This window comes from Xenopus laevis, chromosome 5L (assembly GCF_017654675.1).
Source record: "Xenopus laevis strain J_2021 chromosome 5L, Xenopus_laevis_v10.1, whole genome shotgun sequence".
NCBI classification, from domain to species: Eukaryota; Metazoa; Chordata; class Amphibia; order Anura; family Pipidae; genus Xenopus; species Xenopus laevis.
The window spans coordinates 22,010,319-22,032,387 of NC_054379.1; the positions used below are offsets into that span (position 1 = coordinate 22,010,319).

Genomic DNA, 22,069 nt, shown 5'->3' on the forward strand with positions numbered 1-22,069 from the left:
ATTGTCTTTCATTAGCGGCTTTCAGCCGAGCGGGGCACATACGGATTTGATGCTGCTAAAGTTTATATTGCTGTATACAATGTCTAGACTCAGAGTGATGGGAAGGAGCATTAAATATTAATAAATGGGATTAGATCTATAGATTCCAGCAGAAAAAAACGTCTGCACCCCAGCTGTCCGAGGTCGCTAGCAAAATAATAATAATAATTCTTAATACAATCCAGCTGCCTAACATGGGGCTGCTCAGTACAGCTACCAAATAAATGATCCAGTTAGTTTAGATTCCAAATAGACATGCTACAGAATGATCTCACTTACACAACAATGTCTGTATGTACATTGCTCATTTTTATGGCATTACTTCACTAGTAGAGTGCAGGTTATACGGCTCAGCTACACAGTCACCAACCACAATGTTTTTTTCCAGTGGAATAACAATTGTGTTCCAATAACAATATGAGGCACCATCTCTCCCTACTATACCTGCTATCCTACAGTCACACTCCCTTCCCAGAGACTATTATCCACTGTTACTATAGGCACCAACTCTCCCTACTATACCTGCTATCCCACAGTCACACTCCCTTCCCAGAGACTATTATGCCACTGTTACTATAGGCACCATCTCTCCCTACTATACCTGCTATCCCACAGTCACACTCCCTTCCCAGAGACTATTATCCACTGTTACTATAGGCACCATCTCTTCCTACTATACCTGCTATCCCACAGTCACACTCCCTTCCCAGAGACTATTATCCACTGTTACTATAGGCACCAACTCTCCCTACTATACCTGCTATCCCACAGTCACACTCCCTTCCCAGAGACTATTATGCCACTGTTACTATAGGCACCATCTCTCCCTACTATACCTGCTATCCCACAGTCACACTCCCTTCCCAGAGACTATTATCCACTGTTACTATAGGCACCAACTCTCCCTACTATACCTGCTATCCCACAGTCACACTCCCTTCCCAGAGACTATTATGCCACTGTTACTATAGGCACCATCTCTCCCTACTATACCTGCTATCCCACAGTCACACTTCCTTCCCTGAGACTATTATCCACTGTTACTATAGGCACCATCTCTCCCTACTATACCTGCTATCCCACAGTCACACTCCCTTCCCAGAGACTATTATCCCACTGTTACTATAGACACCATCTCTCCCTACTATACCTGCTATCCCACAGTCACACTCCCTTCCCAGAGACTATTATCCACTGTTACTATAGGCGCCATCTCTTTCTACTATACCTGCTATCCCACAGTCACACTCCCTTCCCAGAGACTATTATCCACTGTTACTATAGGCACCATCTCTCCCTACTATACCTGCTATCCCACAGTCACACTCCCTTCCCAGAGACTATTATCCACTGTTACTATAGGCGCCATCTCTTTCTACTATACCTGCTATCCCACAGTCACACTCCCTTCCCAGAGACTATTATCCACTGTTACTATAGGCACCATCTCTCCCTACTATACCTGCTATCCCACAGTCACACTCCCTTCCCAGAGACTATTATCCACTGTTACTATAGGCACCATCTCTCCCTACTATACCTGCTATTCCACAGTCACACTGATATATTTTTGAGGCTGCCAGGTATAGTAGGTTAAATTCGGCATTGGTAGCTCTTGCGCTTAGCTTTTCCTGCTGCTTCCTAGTGCCCCTCTATATACAAGTTACCTTACAGTCTCCACAGCTTAGACCCTAATAAAAACAGCTCTGTCCCAAAAAAAAGGAAAATAAACATGTATTTGAGTTGAAAATGAAATAAACCATAAATCTGGCACTAATTCCCATGCTGGTTGACCAGAGAGTTTCCCACTAGCAGGAAGGAGTGAGAGACATGCCAGCACCATAGAAATATGGAAATTGGATCTCTGACAGTGAGAAATAAATCTTCTAATCAGTCAACTAAATGCAGCCCGGCACTAATAATGATTTTTCCAGAATGGTGGCTCTGTGGGGAGATTACAGGGCAAGGAAGTCTCCCAACCGGTAAAACACATATTCCCTGCAATGGAACAACCTGCCTCTCACACTCAATGGGACACACACAAATATATAAAATGGTGAGTAGTATATGGTAATACTGTTTGGGTACCAGTCCCCGTCTGAATAAAAAATTTAAAAATATCAGTTTAATACAGACCCAATAGGAAGTAAAACTCACTCCTGCCCTGTGTGTGCAGCCAATTAAATCCTATATGGGGCTGTTACAGAGATTCCCCATTCCACTTAAGCCATAACACCAGCTGGATATGTAATGAGGAGACAAAGCTTCACGGCTCTGCTTGGTACTAGCAAACAGAAGCGCCATTGTTAGCCCATTTGGGATGAACAGACAATAGGCCACTCTTTCATATTCGTAGCATTGTACAGCAGGACGGTGTGTGATGTTCTGCATATGCTATGGAACCTCCAACGTAGAAGAGCAGCAAACAAAGTGAGTGCCTTTTTGGGTGCAAATGACTGATTTTGGGAGCAAGGATGGAGGGTTTGTAGTTGAAGTTAGACTTGTGATGACCAGTATGGAGCAAGATCATGGAGATGGGCTGTGATGGACTGTCACTTTTTGGAACCCATGGTTTAGTGCCAAGTAAACCATCATAAGTGTCAAACAGGAGGACTATGGGGCAAAAATATCAGAAATAAAAAATACTACAAATTTAGATGAATGTGTGACCTTTCACCTAACAGAACATCGCCTCAATTATTGACTGATCATTGACTAATGGTTTCCAGCTGGGGTAAAACATGCTAAAACTGCCCTTTTTCTTAACACAAAGAAGGGCCCTAATGGAAAGCCAGCGGCTGAGGGATGAATAGATAATGGATAATGATAGAGTTTGTTCTCCCTCCGTACAGCCCACAGTGAAACAAGTCCCCACTGAATACAAAGCCGTCTCACACAAGCACTTTGACCTTCACTGACCAATGTGCCCTTTAAGCCCAAACTCAAATTTTTTATATTGGATTTAACTGTGTCTATTTGGGGTCCAACCTGTTGGGCTACAGTTCCCAGAATTCTCAGTAAGGTTGCTTTAATACCGGCCATGTATGAAATATGACAAGCTTCTTAATCCCCCCTTTCTCTCAGTCCATGATATCACAGGGAGTCGATCAGATTGATTGCATATGGATAGGTTTAGGACATTTGCAGCACAGATTTGGCTTATTAGACTAGGCTAAGTGGAATGGGACTTACCACCAGTTCTGAGAATCTGGCATTGAGCTCCTCGGGCGAGGGAATGGGCCCAGCAAATTCCATGAAATGAAGAGGATTGTTGTCCTTGAGGTTGATTTCAGGGTGTTCACTGCTCCCGAAGCAGCAAAGGAACCCAAGGGCATGACGACTCCTTTTCCTGGGAGCCATGGTCATCCTGTAGGGTGCTATCTACTCATCATGATCTGCAGAGAGAGAGAGAAGGGAGGATAATCAGTAATATGTTTGTTTGCTCTATCCAATTTCATGCCCCAGCCAAATATGGGCATGAGATTTAGATATGTTAATTTTGTTAGTAAATAAATAAACAGTATAATTACCGAGGGTTATTTATTAAAGGTCGAGTTGTGTTTTTACCAAAAAATTTTAGTTTTTTCGAGGGTAGTTACATTAAAAACTCTTTTCAAGATTTATCATGCCCCGAAGCTACAAAAAGCCGAAATCCGAAATACAACAGATAAAATCTGTCAAGGTCATATAGAAGTCAATGGTAGAGGTCCCTTGAACCATTTCAAGATGTTTTTAGCCTTCTTGATGTTAAGGTTTTTTTTTGGTGATTTGCGCTCGAAATTAGAGGTATTCAGGGTTATTTTCGCCGATAACGCAATCAATTTGAGTAATCGAGTCTTTCACCCCGCTTGCATTCAATCGAGTTTTTTTACATTAGGGTTTTTTCATAAATAAGCAAACATTCGAGTTGTGAGTTTACTCGAGGTAGAAAAAAAAAACTCACACACTCGAGCTTTGATAAAATATAATATAGATAGAATATCACCTCTTATGGTAAGGAACCAAGTTATCCTGCATAAAAAGTATTATGTATAGAGTGTAAGCTCTTATCGCAAGGACAAATTACTCTATACAGAGCTGTCAATTATTGATAGTGGCTTATGGCAAGCAAAAATTTTATCCTGCAAAGAGAGATTTAATGGCACTTACTGGCAACTGGTGGAATAGTTACAGAGTATTGAGCAGTAGATTTCCGATTTTCAGAGTGAGTATGTATCTGGCAACAGAGAACTTTGCCTTGACAGCTATACACCAATCAATGAATTCAAAGGTCAAATCTGGGCATTAAAAAGATTAACAACACTAGGACTCTAGGCCTTCTGTATGTTGTTTCTGGGTGGGCTTTTAGGCAATACATCAGTGCAACTGAGTGATACTCCCTTTGGGGTCCACAGATGTCTCTGTTTTATTTTCTAGCTGCCTTCCTCTCAATGTTGCTGCAAATATTTTAATTTTATTCAGACATTGCATAATATAATTCTTGCTGGAACTTTAAATAAATTGAGTGAAAAATCTAAAGATTTTCATATATAGTATGAGAAAGAGATGTTTATCAGGTAAAATTAAGCTTTCGTTTCAGACTCTGCCAAATAGGGCTCCTTAGTCAAAATTGTCAAAGTAGTTGATGGATGTGCATCTTTTTTCAGTTTCAGCTGCTATGTGACTGTGTTACTGAGCTCTCACAGATGCCAGATAGCAATGTGTGTAACTACTAACTCCACATCCTACTGGGATTATATTTAGTAGCACAGAGCAACAATCTCTGGATCTGAACACATGGTGGCCAGAAATAGGCTGAGAGGATTCACCCTAATGAGAGGATGGAAGGGTCATCAGGCCAGAGCAAGTAGCTAATGATCTATTTCCCTCTGTGCTTTCCCTCTTTATCTTATTTAGATGACTCTCCCTTAAAGAAAAGAAAAGCAAAAGATGGAGACAGTTGGGCAAGATAGAGACAGGAGGGCAAGATGAAAACAGAAGGACAAAATGGAGACAGTAGGTCAAGATGGAGACAGTAGGGCAAGATGGAGACAGTAGGGCAAGATGAATACAGAAGGACAAGATGGAGACAGTAGGTCAAGATGGAGACAGTAGGGCAAGATGGAGACAGTAGGGCAAGATGAAGACAGAAGGACAAGATGGAGACAGTAGGTCAAGATGGAGACAGTAGGGCAAGATGGAGACAGTAGGGCAAGATGAAGACAGAAGGACAAGATGAAGACAGTAGGTCAAGATGAAGACCATAAGACAAGATGGAGCCTCTAGGGCAAGATGAAGACAGAAGGACAAGATGGAGACAGTAGGTCAAGATGGTGACAGTAGGGCAAGATAGAGACTGTACAGCAAGATGAAGACAGAAGACAAGATTGAGACGGTAGGTCAAGATGGAGACAGTAGGGCAAGATGGAGACAGTAGGGCAAGATGGAGACAGAAGGACAAGATGGAGACAGTAGGTCAAGATGGAGACAGTAGGGCAAGATGAAGACAGAAGGGCAAGATGGAGGCAGTAGGTCAAGATGGAGGCAGTAGGGCAAGATGGAGACAGTACGGCAAGATGAAGACAAAAGGACAAGATGGAGACAGTAGGACAAGATGGAGACAGTAGGTCAAGATGAAGACAGTAGGACAAGATGGAGACAGTAGGGCAAGATGAAGACAGAAGTACAAGATGGAGACAGTAGGTCAAGATGGCAACAGCAGAGAAAAATAGTGTCAGTAGGACAAGATGGAGTGCAACAAGATATACAAAATCGGACAATATGGTAACAACAGGAATTTATATAATTGTTGCCCAACACTTGGCCTTTCCATTGCTGTATACGTACAGATACCACTACCCAGCAACAGTTGAGGTTTAACAGCAGTCAAAAAGGCATAATCTGTTTAGTATATGTTTAATATGGACTTCTTTACACTGCTTCTCAGCAGCTACTGTGTATCAAGGCCCCTCTAAGAATGGGTTGGTACTGCCATCTCCAAGCTAAGTAACATATCATAAAAATCCTATTGGAGAGCTCTCCAAAATAAACTGCACTTGTCCATTCAAGGTGTCTCTAGTACTATATGTTAAACACCCTGCTGCCCTTCAAATGACGAAGGGCTCTAGAATTGGGGCCCAGAAGTCTTGTGCTGGGGAATTCTGATTTCTTCTTCCACCACTGATAGTGCATATTTGTTTTGGCGCAGTGGTACCTCCAGCATAGCTTGAGCAGTGAAATGGGTAGGTCTCCTTCTTTTAGATATATATTGGCAGGACCACAAAAAACGATGTAACATGAGGGAAATCTTAAAATCAGGGGATGTAAAACTAAGGTTTCAAGATAGATATATAGATGAAGATGGAGACAGTAGGACAAGATGAAGACACTATGATAGTATGGAGGCAGTAGGGCAAGATGGAGACAGTATGATAGTATGGAGACAGTAGGGCAAGATGGAGACAGTATGATAGTATGGAGACAGTAGGGCAAGATGGTGACAGTAGGGGAAGATGGAGCCATTGGATTTATTTGGAGACAATAGGGTTGGCAACAGTAAGACAAGATGCCGATAGTAACATCTACCAGTGTTGCATAAACTACAGCCATTCAACTGTTTCTGATGTACAACTCCCAGCTCCCAATGAGAGCCAAAGAATGATCTGGTGCACAGAAGTCCCTGTAAGTAATGGAAAGGCCCTTTGGCTTTAACTGGAATGAAGCAGCGGGGTCTGTGCCAGAAATCTCCTTATTTACCAAGGAACAAAAATTGCTAAATTTTTCCATTATTTGCCTGAAAGCCTTGAATTCATTGCTGACATTTAGAGACATTCCCTACTTAGCATTTGGCTCGTTGGCTAATTCTGGGCAGATCACTGGGGCCCTGTGGCTGCTGGCGGATCAGGAATAAGGAGGGGCAAGACAAGATTGAGTGTATATAGGTGTCTTATGCGTACAGGGTACATCTGAGCTGATCTCAGCGCCAATGTCCAACAATCTGTTCTCTGTTCTTCTGCAGGTTCTTGTGCCAGATGAGTAGGTGGCTTTGGGTGGGGTGACGACTTGTGCAAATAGCAATTCTATTCATAGGAATCACTCAAGGTATGAAGAGGTTAAAGTCCACGTATCCGCATCCCCCCTAAGGAGAGCATTACATGAGGTAAGACTACTCATTCCCTCCAAAAACAATAATTTATCCTGCTCAGGAAAGTTCTCATGAAGCCCAAACTTATTTATTTGGATAATCCCCATCCCTTGCCAATTGCTGCAAATAGAAATCTGCTGAAATGCAGAGACACATTCATGATCTGTACATGGACAGGCCAGTCTGAAGCAAAGAGGGCACCCTGGGATTTATCCAACATGATTGGACGGCCTTCTCTAAACACTCATTTCCATTGGCTAGTCGCGTTCACTTCTCCTGGAGTGAAGAGGAGATTTATTACATTACAATCCTGCTAGTTTATGTTACTACCGTGTAGAAGATTCTGGCTCAGTAACTGAATACTCTATCACAGCAGGCAGCCATAAAACAAATGCACCCCACACAAAATGCACGCAGGGTGGCTATCAGACTTTGTCAAAGCCAAAAGTTCCTGTTTAAGAATAACTTTGAGCATGAATTTAATAACAACATTCAAACCATGACATAAAGCATGCTATCAGGCAATGGTGAAGTCTCCCCCACTTACCATACCCTTCACTTTAGTACCAGCACTGTTCAAAGTATTTGGATACCCCTTTTTAAATTTTGGTGGCATTCACCTTATGGGTAAAGGCACACGGGCAGATTCGGGGAGATTAATCCCCCCGGCGACAAATCGCCTCTTCTTCGGGGCGACAATCTTCCCGAACTGCCTTCCCCTACCTTCCCGCCAGTTATAATTAAAAATTGCCAGCGGTATGACACTCGGGCGCTTCGTTTTCCGAAGTCGCCCGAAGTTTCCTCGTGAGACAACTTCTGGCGACTTTGGAAAATGAAGTGCCGCGAGTGCCATACCGCTGACGATTTTTCATTATAGCCGGCGGGAAGGTAGGGGAAGGCAGTTCGGGGAGATTGTCACCCCGAAGAAGAGGTGATTTGTGCCATTACCCTAAAGGGTTTGTTCACTTTCGATTTAACGTCTAATGTGATGTAGAGAGCTATTCTGAGACAAAATGCAATTGTCTTAATTCTTTAATATTTATGTTTTTTTAATTAGTTCATGTTTTGTTCAGCAACTCTCCAGTCTGGAATTTCAGCAGCTATCTAGTTGCTAGGGTCCAAATTCCATTAGCAACCAGACAGTGGTATCAATGAGAGTTTGGTAAATAAACAGAAGATAAGTATCAAAAGATAACATGAACAATAAAACTATAGCCTTACAAAGCAATACGTTTTGGCTGCTGGGGTCAGCGACCCTTAATTGAAAGCTGGAGTCAGAAAAAGAAAGCAAATAATTAAAAAAATATTTAAAAAAAAAAAAGACCAGTTGATAAGTTGTTCAGATTTGGCCATTCTATCACATAATAAAAGTTAATTTAAAGGCAAACAACACCTTTAAGCTCCTAAAATATTGGATGCAATCGTGTCAGGGGCATCTCCCACTCGTAGCCTAATTATGCTGAAAATTGTGGGAAATCTTACACCTGAAATGACACTTTATACAGTCATAAACGGGCCTCCTGTCATCAAAATCTGAAATCGGTGGCGATGGTATTACCGTACTTCAAGGCAAAATATTGTATAAAAAGCTGGATTTGTAGACACATACAGTATAATAAAGACATAAGTACAGGGTGAGACAGATTCCCGGAGTATTGTATTTGTATTGGCATTCTAGTTTATTACTTGGGGGAGAGAATTGGTGGAGCAGAAATGAGACTGATGAGGGGAGGCAGAGCATCTCCAGGAATGAAAGGATTTCTCCTTAAAAATGGTGGGGGTGTTGAACATATTGACAAGCTGTGTGGTCTGCATGGGAATTGAATCCAACCTGCAGCACAGTCCAAACCCCATTTCTGCAGATTCCAATGGGAATGCATTGAATTTGGCCTGAGACCACCCCCTCTTTTGTTTCTATTCAATTCCACATAACCACCCCATAAAGCAGCAAGCCTCTAACATGTGGGGGAATATGTACTTTATTAGCTAAAAAGAGTCTAAAATAAATGTACCATTATATTGTCTCCCCACTGGATGCCCATCTGGATTCAGGTTAATTGGTTGCAAACCGACCCCTCGCTCCCTTTTTTTTATATATTCAAGACTTTCTGGTATTTATGATCTAGTTGTATATCGGGGAGAAGACATTACATCTTGCTCTCCACCTGCTGCGCAGTCGCTGCGGTAGAGAAAATAAGACACTTACCCCGACAAGTTCCAAACATACAGCTCAAACATGAAATATACAGATTATATACAATGATACAACCAGAATCCTGTCCTCAGTATCCACTATCATCCTAGATATTTCAGGAGAAGCTTCCTGCCCGGGACATAATTAGATGTTATAATTAGCTTGACGATGACATGCGATTGGTCTGTGCTGGTCCCTATTACTTGCTTCCTGATTAGTTTAACATTGGCGCTGATGGAGGGGTCAGCAAAATAGAGCAAAGCTGAGAGGAGCGAGTGCAGACGACAGTCTGGCTGTGTACCCGGTGCTTATACCAGGGGAGTCTGTTCCTCCTAATATCATACTCAATGTACCCAATGCCTATTCCCAGGGGAGTCTATTCCTCCTTATATCATATTCAATGTACCTGGTACCTATTCCGAGGGAAGCAGAGGCGTAACTACAGAGGAAGCAGACCCTGTGGCAGCAAGGGGGCCCAGGAGGTATAGGGGCCCCATGAGGCCCTAATTCATATACAATTTCAATTAATCTTTGTCAATCAGGTAGACCTATAGACATTTTTAGGGGCCTGAAAAATAATTTGCTGTGGGGCCCTAGTTACGCCACTGCTGAGGGAAGTCTATTCCTTCTTAAATCATACTCAATGCACCCAGTGCCTATTCCTAGGTGAGTCTATTCCACCTTATATCATACTCAATGTACTTGGTGCCTATTACCGGTGGAGTCTATTCCTCCTTTAATCATACTCAATCTACCCAGTACCTATTCCTAGGTGAGTCTATTCCTCCTTATATCAAATTCAATGTACCTGGTACCTATTCCCAGGGAAGTCTATTCCTTCTTAAATCATACTCAATGCACCCAGTGCCTATTCCCAGGTGAGTCTATTCCTCCTTATATCAAATTCAATGCACCTGGTGCCTATTCCCAGGGGAGTCTATTCCTCCTTATATCATACTCAGTGTAGAGCAAAGCTGATAGGAGCAAGTGCAGATAACAGTCTGGCATTGCACCCAGAGCCTATTCCTAGGGTAGTCTATTCCTTCTTATCATACTCAGTGTACCTGGTGCCTATTACCAGGGGAGTCTGTTCCTCCTTAAATCATACTCAATGTACCCAGTGCCTATTCCTATGAGTGGGTTTCATGCAGCTGGAAAAACGAATTGAGGAACTCCAATTACATTGGATTTTGATCACATTGATGATTCCCCTGTTGATTAACGTAAATGTATAATATATGGCAAATTTAAGGGGAAGTTAATCTAAACATTATCTATTAGTGACTTGTTTTTGGAGTGCAACATGTTAAAACAGAAATCTAGAATATATTATAGTAAAAAAGTGAAGGGAAAGTAATGTATTTACTAGATATTTCATTAACTGGCTTTCCTTTTTAGAAAAGCTCACTTTCTGTTTTTTTACACAGGCAACTGAGCAGTCTGGCAACCCTGGGTAAAAGGTACAGGTGTGCGTGTTCCTGAAAAACAGGGTCTCTAGGCTACACTACACATGCATACTGTCCTGGAGGATTGGGGGTCTGCTCCAGAGGAGGTAAATTGGGGTTAGAGAATTAGGGCATGAGAATTGGCAAAGCAGCACCGTGCCCTAAAAGAGTGTTTCTTATGACTGAATGCACAAATAGCAGTTTTAGGCTTTATACCCACCATTTGTCACAAAGTTGTACCCCATGCCCCTTTCTAGGAAATCAGAAAAAAAATACCATAAGTGCCTAGGTGCAATAAGAAAGGCTGTTTTTATATCTAAAAAGTCTGCTTTTTGGCCTCCTTGATGACTCACAACATTGCACACAGAAGGCAGACTTCAGACTCTGAGTTTATGGCAAATTTCAGTGCTATCCTTTTACAGACCCCCCAAAGCTTTGTTTAACACAAAATCATCCCCAAGGTATTGGGAGGCAAAGGGATTAAATGTGAAAATCCCAAAATCTCAGAGTGAAGTGCTCAGAGGAAAGTACATTTGCCCCCCCCCCCAATAGCTGGTGATGGAGAGGAATTAACAGCTGAAGGGGACGAGTCCTCTTTACATTGGAATGCAGATTTTTGCATTAAGGTTCTCTTAAACGGGAAGGGGCACTTTAACACCAGCTGCTATTATAAGAGAGTTACAGTGTAGACTTTCATTTGTAACTTACATTCAACATGGCCCCAACGAGCATAGAGATATTTGCACAACTGGATCCTTTTGGAGTCCCCTAGATTAGGGAGAAATATTCCTGTAGTCGTCTTCCTCTTGTCTGGCCAGGGGCCACACAGTCTTCCATGTGGCCCTATATGGCACAGAGGTAAGCAGGGGAAAAGACTATGGAGTCAGTTTTCGAATGTCAACTGCTTCTCAACTGACTGGCTGTTGTGTTGCCCATTGCAGGCCCTTGTTCTTAACAGGACATCAGTTCTATGATCTGGCCGGGATTTGTAGAAAGGCCACAAAGGCCCAGACCTAGGGCATCAGGATTTTAGGGGCAGAATGGCGCCTAGTCAAATCCGTATTGGTTCTGAAGCTTTTTTCCAACTATCCCGTTATCTGTGGGACAGTTCTGATTTTGACAGATCAGCCCACAGTCCCAGATTGTTACTGAAATGTCCCGAGTTTCTCTTTGATCTCTTGCACTGACGCCCAAAAAAAAATACAACATTTCTGAAACAATTAAAATAAGAGGCTTTTTGGCACAGAGCCCAGAATACTCAGCAGCTGCACATAGATACTTTTGTAACTATTTGAGATAAGCAAAGATACAATTTTAACTATTTAAGATACACAGGTCTCTAGGGAGAAATGAGGCTTGCAGCTTAAAGGGCAATTTCCCCATAAAAGCAAAACTGTTATAACACATAAAACTTTTATAACCTGACAAATTTTGTATAATGGACAAAGGAAATTAGGGGGTGTGGAAATAAAATGACGTGTCTTTTTGTCCCTCTTTCCATTTTTCAAATGTTGGGAGGTATGCTGGGGATGTGCTGGAGATTTGTATTTTTTTCACACCAATCCCCAGTGCTCTGGACCAGACCTGGAAATATGCGCACGTGTGAAGGGAAGGGGGTAGGATGCCAAGAAGCCGCCGACCTAGGGGCACCCACTATGAAAATCGGGCCATGAACATGGTGTTCCCAAACTTGCTAGTGAGTGTCATTCAGAATATACCACCCTCTTAAGATGGCCATACAGAGGGAGATCCTCTCGTTTGGCGATGTCGCCAAACTAGCGGATTTTTCCCTAATATGCCCACATTGAGGTGGGCAATATTGGGCTGATCTGATCATGGGCCCAACGATCTGATCCGAATGGAGTCAATACGGGCGGTCGGATCGCATCAACGAACAGATATGGCCGCAATCCAATGGGATTTTTTACCCTGTCCCATCGACATCTGGCCGACTTAAATCGGGGGAACCTATCAGAGGGCCCTACATAAGGGCCAATAAGCTGCCGACTTGGTCTGTCGGCAGCTTGGGGCCTTTAAGCAAATGCCCTAAACCGTCCCCAGTTCTTTAATAAAGAATGTCATAAAAAACAAACTAACATATAGCCAATCACGGCATTGTAATACTCATAAAGTACGCCTACAGCCAATCAGAATATTCCAAAATACCAACACACACAGCAATTTAGATCATATATAGGACTGGGCCAACCTGTAGCCAATCGAAGCATTTGCAACCGATTTTGGGAGACTGACGCGACACATGGGGTTTTACCAGCAGCGATTCACATTATTGGCCGTGGGAAAACTTTTACAGAAGATCAGTCACCCGCAGAAGCAGAGAATCACTGGTGATTAATCTCCTGGTGTCCCATTGCACTAAGGCTCACTGTATGGAGTGGTGATAGGCGGAGCTTTGTACAAAACTGCTCAGTTCAGCATTTTGGTTTGGATATCCCACTGCCACCGCTCTGTGTGCATCAGGCAGTGCTTCTCATTGGTTAATATTAGGCCCAGTCAAACATTTTTGGGGTTATGTAACAAAAGGCACTAAGTTTACCCAGGGGCAGAAACCCATAGCAACCAATCAGTAGGTAGAATTTAATAGTCACTATATCCAGTTCCTGGTTTTCTAGATTTCCACCCCCCCCCCCAAATCAAATCCAAGGCAAATCTTTGTTACTATTTAAATGAGATTCCCTCCAACGCGGCCTAAGAATTTCTACTTGGGAACTGGGAATTGAATGGCAGCTCTGTGCGTCCGTGCAACAGAGGGTCCTGTGCTTTTCATAGGGATGAACAAATGGCGCAGTCACTGGGAGATTGGGCACACGTCTCTGCCTTACATTATTTTTTTAGCACTGAACCTTTTTATTTGGGCTCTATAGCTTCCAACAAGTGCCGAAGACACTTCCCCTTGATCAAATTTATAAATATTTGAACACAGAGAAACCATTTATCACTACAGCCCTGAACAAAAGGCCACATTGGGGGTATCAGATTTCAACCAACAGTGCACTGTATGACTCTCACACCCGGTGCTTTCTAGCTATAGTGCTGGTGATGCCAGGGGCAAAACCCTAAAGCTATTCTTGTACTACAGACTTCAGAGCCCTAGACACCCACTGACCCTTCCCAGAGACTATTATCCACTGTTACTAGAGGCACCATCTCTCCCTACTATACCTGCTATCCCACAGCCACACTCCCTTCCCAGAGACTATTATCCACTGTTACTATAGGCACCATCTCTCCCTACTATACCTGCTATCCCACAGCCACACTCCCTTCCCAGAGACTATTATCCACTGTTACTATAGACACCATCTCTCCCTACTATACCTGCTATCCCACAGTCCCTTCCCAGAGACTATTATCCACTGTTATTATAGGCACCATCTCTCCCTACTATACCTGCTATCCCACAGTCCCTTCCCAGAGACTATTATCCCCACTGTTACTATAGGCACCATCTCTCCCTACTATACCTGCTATCCCACAGTCACACTCCCTTCCCAGAGACTATTATCCACTGTTATTATAGGCACCATCTCTCCCTACTATACCTGCTATCCCACAGTCACACTCCCTTCCCAGAGACTATTATCCACTGTTACTATAGGCACCATCTCTCCCTACTATACCTGCTATCCCACAGTCACACTCCCTTCCCAGAGACTATTATCCACTGTTATTATAGGCACCATCTCTCCCTACTATACCTGCTATCCCACAGTCCCTTCCCAGAGACTATTATCCCACTGTTACTATAGGCACCATCTTTCCCTACTATACCTGCTATCCCACAGTCACACTCCCTTCCCAGAGACTATTATCCACAGTTATTATAGGCACCATCTCTCCCTACTATACCTGCTATCCCACAGTCACACTCCCTTCCCAGAGACTATTATCCACTGTTACTATAGGCACCATCTCTCCCTACTATACCTGCTATCCCACAGTCCCTTCCCAGAGACTATTATCCCACTGTTACTATAGGCACCATCTTTCCCTACTATACCTGCTATCCCACAGTCACACTCCCTTCCCAGAGACTATTATCCACTGTTACTATAGGCACCATCTTTCCCTACTATACCTGCTATCCCACAGTCACACTCCCTTCCCAGAGACTATTATCCCCACTGTTACTATAGGCACCATCTCTCCCTACTATACCTGCTATCCCACAGTCACACTCCCTTCCCAGAGACTATTATCCCCACTGTTACTATAGACACCATCTCTCCCTACTATACCTGCTATCCCACAGTCACACTCCCTTCCCAGAGACTATTATCCACTCTTACTATAGGCACCATCTCTCCCTACTATACTTGCTATCCCACAGTCACACTCCCTTCCCAGAGACTATTATCCACTGTTACTATAGACACCATCTCTCCCTACTATACCTGCTATCCCACAGTCACACTCCCTTCCCAGAGACTATTATCCCACTGTTACTATAGGCACAATCTCTCCCTACTATACCTGCTATCCCACAGTCACACTCCCTTCCCAGGGTCTGTTATCTCACTGTTACTATAGGCACCATCTCTCCCTACTATACCTGCTATCCCACAGTCACACTCCCTTCCCAGAGACTATTATCCACTGTTACTATAGGCACCATCTCTCCCTACTATACCTGCTATTCCACAGTCACACTCCCTTCCCAGAGACTATTATCCCACTGTTACTATAGGCACCATCTCTCCCTACTATACCTGCTATCCCACAGCCACACTCCCTTCCCAGAGACTATTATCCACTGTTACTATAGACACCATCTCTCCCTACTATACCTGATATCCCACAGTCACACTCCCTTCCCAGAGACTATTATCCCACTGTTACTATAGACACCATCTCTCCCTACTATACCTGTTATCCCACAGTCACACTCCCTTCCCAGAGACTATTATCCCACTGTTACTATAGGCTGACATCATGTTTCCGATTGATGTATTGTCACCCAAAGATTTAAATGGTGTCCCTTCTACCTGTTACATCTCTTGTCACTACTCAGTATTTTGAGTATGTTGGGTAATAGATGGAGTGTAGTGTGTGTATAAATGAGGCCTGCTGTGTGAGGCTGTACATTCTGCATGAACCAGGGGGGCGAGTAAGTGGGAAGAGCAGAGACTACAGTTTCTCACAAGAAATGATCCATGGGATTTCTCTCAGGGGCCCGCTGGGTTCCAGATGTTTAAGGAGCAAGAAATTAAAATAAATGAAGTTTTAGGGAAATTTCTGGTATTTGGTTAAAAACAAGCAATTCTCCGTTCTCTGTTGCACCTCACAGTGTTTATATAAGTGTATGTCCATTTGCGCATCTTTAGCTGATCTTATATTGCAACTTATAGTATTCACAGGCTGGGAGTTGTAGATTGTTAGCAAAACTACATATAGGATGTTCTTATCCTCAATTTTAAATAAAAATTGAGTTTCTGGCTCCTATTCGGGTGCAGGGGCACCTACAGCCTGGCATCTCTCGACTCCCAAGAACAAACAACCTGTCAGGGGAACCACGTGAGCAGTTCAGACAGAAGTCCATTGTTGGGAGGTCTATGAAAGCCTTTGTGAAATCCGTCTGTTCTCAGCCATTACTTACAGCGAAAGAGCCTTATGTCACACAAATCTCTGGCCTCATTCAGTGTGGACTAAAGAAAGATCACCGAGCCATAGAAAGTACATAGATAATTTAAGGATTTGCACCTTACATCAACCCGTTTAACTCCCTGCAAATACCCAGCTGGGAATCAAGGCATCAATTTGCATGCAAAACGACTGCATGACTCCGAAACTGAACCAAAATGGTGTCACTCATGTCATGTAGATACACAGTGTTGGAAGGGTTACTACCTGCTTCTGTAGCACTAGAGAGGTGCCTAATATATAGGAAGAAGAGGTAAGTGTGGAAGGATAGAGCTGTGGCACAAGAATGCAACATATTGACCTGATTCTGTGCCATGAACAGTAACATAGCAGCTAAGTGTCTCCTGGCCAAACAATCACTGTATTGGGGCTATGCGGAATATTTATGGAATGGGCAACACAGGAATGCAGCCGGCAGTCAGACAAAGGCAGTTTTGAAGTCCTGGGGTGCAGGTGGGTCTTTGGACAAGAATGGAGTACACAGTACTTTAGCTGGATTGTGCTACAGCTGGATTTGGTGTTGGGCCAAAAGAACCTTTCACTCATCCCTGGACCAACCTGCACCCGGTCAAGCAGGAGCTTTACTCATTTACTTCTCGTCATTTCTGGCAGCTGTAGTTCAGCAATATCTGCCACAAAGCAGTACCCCCACTCTATCATCCAATAAACTATTTCAATCTGCTTATCCTGTTGCCTTTTAGTTCTTGTTGCACTACAACTCCCATCAGCCTGCCAGTGTTCCAAATAAAGTCATTTTTATTTATACACAATTTGTGGTGCTGTACTTCAAGCAATTCATGTAAGGGAAGGTTAGGTGGCCATCCATTTATGTGCAGGAATGAGGAGCTGATTCTACTAACTTAGCAAGCACTACAACTCCCACCATGCCTGATGACTTGTAAGCTAAACAAACCTGCTCAGTTTCCTTCCTGACAAAGATAAGGCCGATCCCAAATTCCCCAATGAAAAATAAAAGTTATAGAGATTCTGCGGCAATTGAGATCAGTCAAATTTTCCACTATCTCCACAGGAATCCCATAACTCTTGGGACATAGAGAGCTATTATGGGTCTCCATGATGTCATGCCGTTCAATCAAAGGCCATTGCATATATTAATATATAGTGGGAAGGATCAATGTCTCACCTTGTTTTGGCCCCAAAGTCCGACAGGACACAACCAAGAGCTATTTTATGGACTAAGAGATTTGGGAGACAGAGGAGCCAGAGATGGCCCCACTCCAGAATATGAGCTTTTCTCTTCCATTCCTGAATTTCGGACTGTTGCTGAGAATTTGGAACAGGTAATCTGTAAAATGGACTACTGCCTCTTAGGGGGGATTAGTGGCTCCGACATTTTCCCCCTTTGGGGGACCCATTGTATTGTCTTACTCATTGTACTCAGCTTTACCCCAGGACTGGCCAAGTCTCTGTAAATTGAACTCCCAGAAAACTCATTCCCTTGCCAGAGTTAAATAAGTCATAAAGCAGGAGCGATGGCTGCATTGTAATAAGGGGCTTTATACCTACCAATCCCCCCTCTATTCTATTCACTTATACAAAGGGGGAACTCTTAGCAGCCCAGCTGGATCTGGGATATATGAAAAATTGTTGGATTTCTGCTAGTGACCTCTCTTTTCCTTTTAAAACTCATGATGCCACCAGGGACACTACTATCCCTGTTTCACCAACTAGCTCCAGGCTAGCCTTAAGGTGGCCATAGACGCAAAGATCCTATCGTACGAATCGAGGATCGTGTGTGGAGAGTCCCGACATCTTTTGTCCGTTGGAGATCGGTCATTTGGTCGATCGGACAGGTTTGATTTTGTCCCAACCGTCCCGCCGGAACCCATTGCGCTCTCATCATAATCTGATCGTTCAGACATAGGGCCGAACGTTCAGATTACCCCCAACATTGCCATGCCCGTTAGTGGCATATTGGGGAAAGATCGGCTCACTTGGCGATGTCATGTCTTTGCATCTATGGCCACCTTAACCCCTCGAATGTTCTGATGCTTTGATTGGCTACAGGCTGGTCTAGTCCTATGAATGTTCCAATACTCTGATTAGCTATATGCTGGTCTTCTGTATTCTGATGCGTTGATGCATTCTAGTGCTCTGATTGGCTACAGGTTGGTCTATCCCCGATTTGCTACATGTTGGTATTGTCTTGTGAACATTATAATTTTATGATTAGCTACAGGTTGGTCTAGTATTGTGAACATTCTAATGTTGTGATAAGCCAGAGGTTGGTAAAGCCCTGTGAAGCTTCTAGTGATTGGCTACAGACAGAATCTAGCCTTCCTTGCTTAGTAGTTGAGGACACGTTGTGAAAAGACAATTCGAATAAACACATACAAGTCAGGGGAACCAGCATGCCACCTGAGAGCTTCAGTTAAACTATATCTGCTCAATTATATATTCTACTCTTGTCTCCCATTATTTCATTGTTTTAGTGAATCATGCAGTTCATGCCTCTTTCTTTGTCTCCTGAGTGACCCCAGAAAAGGGTCCCCAAGGCTTTGTATAGAAGCACTGAGGTCATTATCAAACCTTCACTGATTGAAAACAGAAGGGTATCAAATAATAAGAGGCAATGAGCGGCCTCTCCAGTCCATCAGAATTGTGAATGGAATTTGAGCTTAATGTGGGAAGCCCTAGAGAAGGGGGAAAGACAGGCTTTCCTTCTAACTTAGGCCGAGTAGTCACAGGCTGAGATACTGGAGAGGCTTCCAACCACCCTGCGATTGAGCCACAAGATAAATAATGTGAATTTGAATGATTTCCTTCGTAAGGGACATAAAATCTATAAACATCTAAGGGATTTTGTGTACCGAGACCTATTTCCACAGAAACCTGGCACTAAGACAGACGTGCCACGCTTGTGCCAACTTTCCCAGAGACGGCTGACAGCTATGAACTTCAGGCTGTGTGACTCTCCCCTCCAATGTCAACAAAGCCTTCACTGCTCCCTGGGAAATGGCTCTGGCACTCACATATATCAGTTTGATCATCTTGTAACAAAAACGGCAGCAAACTAGCTCAGTCTGATAAAATCCATAAGAAAACACCCTCCTGTTAGTGTTATATACTAATGTCTATATATTAAAGCAAAATGGATGGATGGAGGCAGTAGGGCAAGATAGGGACCATAGGCCAAGATGGGGATAGTAGAGCAAGATGGTGACAGATGGACAACATGGAGACAGTAGGGCAAGATAAAGACATTAGGACAGGACAAAGACTTTAGGACAAGATGGGGACAGTAGGACAAGATAGAGACAGTAGAGGAAGATGGAGACAATGGAACAAGACAAAGGCTTTAAGACAAGATGAGGACAGTTGGGCAAGATGGAGACATTAGGTCAACATGAAGACTTCAGGACAAGTTGGGGACAGAAGGCCATAATGGAGACAGTAGGGCAAAATATAGACTCTAGAACAAGATGGAGACAGTAGGGCAAGATGAAGACTTTAGGACAAGATGGAGACAGTGGCACAAGAATGAGACAGAAGGGAAAGATGGGGACAGTAGGACAACAGCTATGGCTTGCCCTATACTATATAATAAACCTACATGTATATTCAAGCCTGCAGGAGGATTATGGGAACTGAAGTCCATTAGGAGCTATAGGCAGCGAGGCTGTAGATAGACACCACTAACCTGGTAGCAGTACAGATGTCACACAGAGGGATTTATTACAGAAACTGATCTTCATCATCCCTTATACATTGTCTCTACTGTCATGTTCCCCCCAGGGGGCTGACTTTTTGCTTATACGTATAACAGATTCTGTGATGAAGTCCCATCGTTTCCTTCCCCTTTTCCATTAGTGGCCCTGCTGCCACATCTGTATAAATAAACAGCCAGTTTGCTGCTGCACAGAGGATTCTGGGATAAAAATGGCAGCAGGGAAACTAACAGTGCTTTAACCAACAATATTCAATAGTGCTGAGCTTTGTGTTATTTTGCATGGAATTAGAGTTTAACGACATGGCAGCTCCTGTCAGCTAAACATCCAGAGAAGGAATGCTTGCATGCATAGAGGGAATGTTCTGTACATGGGGATAGTTTTGATGACTGGAGATAATTCCTTGGCTAATGAGTGCATGGGGTATTGTGAGCAGGAAGGCAGAAATATTTAATCCCAGGAGAAATGCCAGTAATGTGATAATGTGGGGGCACATAGAGGGAGTCCATGCACTCGGGCACAGGTTAGAGCTGGTACTGAGTGACATGAATTAATGCTATGGGTAGAGCGCTGAAGCACTGAGAGGAACAACATTGGCTGGTTATATTCTTTGTACTGCTGGTTCTGAAACAATATAGCAATATATCACTTAGCCCAAATGTGAAAGAATATAAAGGTAGGTACTACCAGAAGTCACAAGTGAACCCTGGGCCAGGGTTAAGTTGTTTCAGGATCTCTTCCATAGTGCATATCTTTGTCACCCCATACCAAGGGCACATGGACTGAAAATGGAACTCCAGCAATTAAATCTCCCAAAACAATTCTGCTCTGTTGCTAAGTCTGTAACAAGGTACCAGGAAAAGGAGCCTATAGAGTCCTGTTATTTGACAGAAACCTATCTAGGTGGGTTTTATCTTCACGGATCCAGTTATAGCATGTCACATACACAGCTCCAGGCTATTCCAGCTGCTGGCATCAAACACACGGCTCAGAGACCAGTGCCAGTTTCTGGCAGTTTTGTGCAGAAGCAGCAAATAGTTGTCAGGCTGGACTATTGGCCAAGCGTGGGCCGTGCCTGATTCTCTCCGAGCCCTCAGACAACCCAGCATTGTGCATGAGCTTGCTGTAAACTCTTTGTCCTGAAATTAATCTGCCTGATTTGTGCCTGAATGGCCGAAGGTACCCGCCTGGCAGTTTTCTCCATTCAACCCACAGGGTGCCAGCTAGCCATGTTTAAAGAGAAAGTACAGCTCTTCCTTTCCATTAACAGCTTCTGCCTTAGCACTTCATCAGTTACTAGATTCAGTGATGTGAGCAACCAAGTCACCAATGAAATGCCAGAAAAGATATTGGCCCCAGGCATCAGAGGGGCAAATTAGGAAGGAAAGTTCAATTAGGGGATTAGGTTGAGGCCCTGGCCTAGCCACTCGCCAGTAATATACACTTTGAAAAAGATTGACGCCAATGCCTTGTCTGCTCCAAATGGGGGTTTCCCAATCTTTATTCCATGGTGCTCATGACACTTCAAAGTGATCAAAACAGATTCCACTGGATCATTATCATCAGCAACAAAAAGTTAAAGGGGTGGTTTAACTAACTTATTTATAGTTTTTAATTTGCCGCCTTCTGCTGACTCTTTCTAGCTTTCAAATGGGGTCACTGACCCCCATCTAAAAAAAACAAATGCTCTGTAAGGCTACAAATGTATTGCTATTGCTACTTTTTGTTACTCATCTTTCTATTCAGGCCTCAATGCATCAATGCATGGTTGCTAGGGTAATTTGGACCCTAGCAACCAGATGGCTGAAATTACAAACTAAAGAGATGCTGAATAAAAAGCTAAATAACTAAAAAAAAATCACAAATAAAAACCAATCAATCTCTACATTATATTCATGTAAAGGCGAACAACCCCTTT

General features: G+C 43.3%; 1 protein-coding gene across 2 annotated transcripts in view; it reads right to left on the bottom strand.

Annotated features, from left to right (window-relative positions):
• LOC108716513 (disheveled-associated activator of morphogenesis 2) overlaps positions 1-22,069 on the bottom strand; it is a 145,535-nt gene that overhangs the window by 110,254 nt on the left and 13,212 nt on the right. For both annotated transcript variants that reach the window (XM_018262697.2, XM_018262698.2), the window contains exon 2: positions 3,232-3,434. In XM_018262697.2, the coding sequence (XP_018118186.1) occupies positions 3,232-3,405 (174 nt within the window). In that variant the 5' untranslated portion in view covers positions 3,406-3,434. The remainder of the gene's footprint in view (positions 1-3,231; positions 3,435-22,069) is intronic.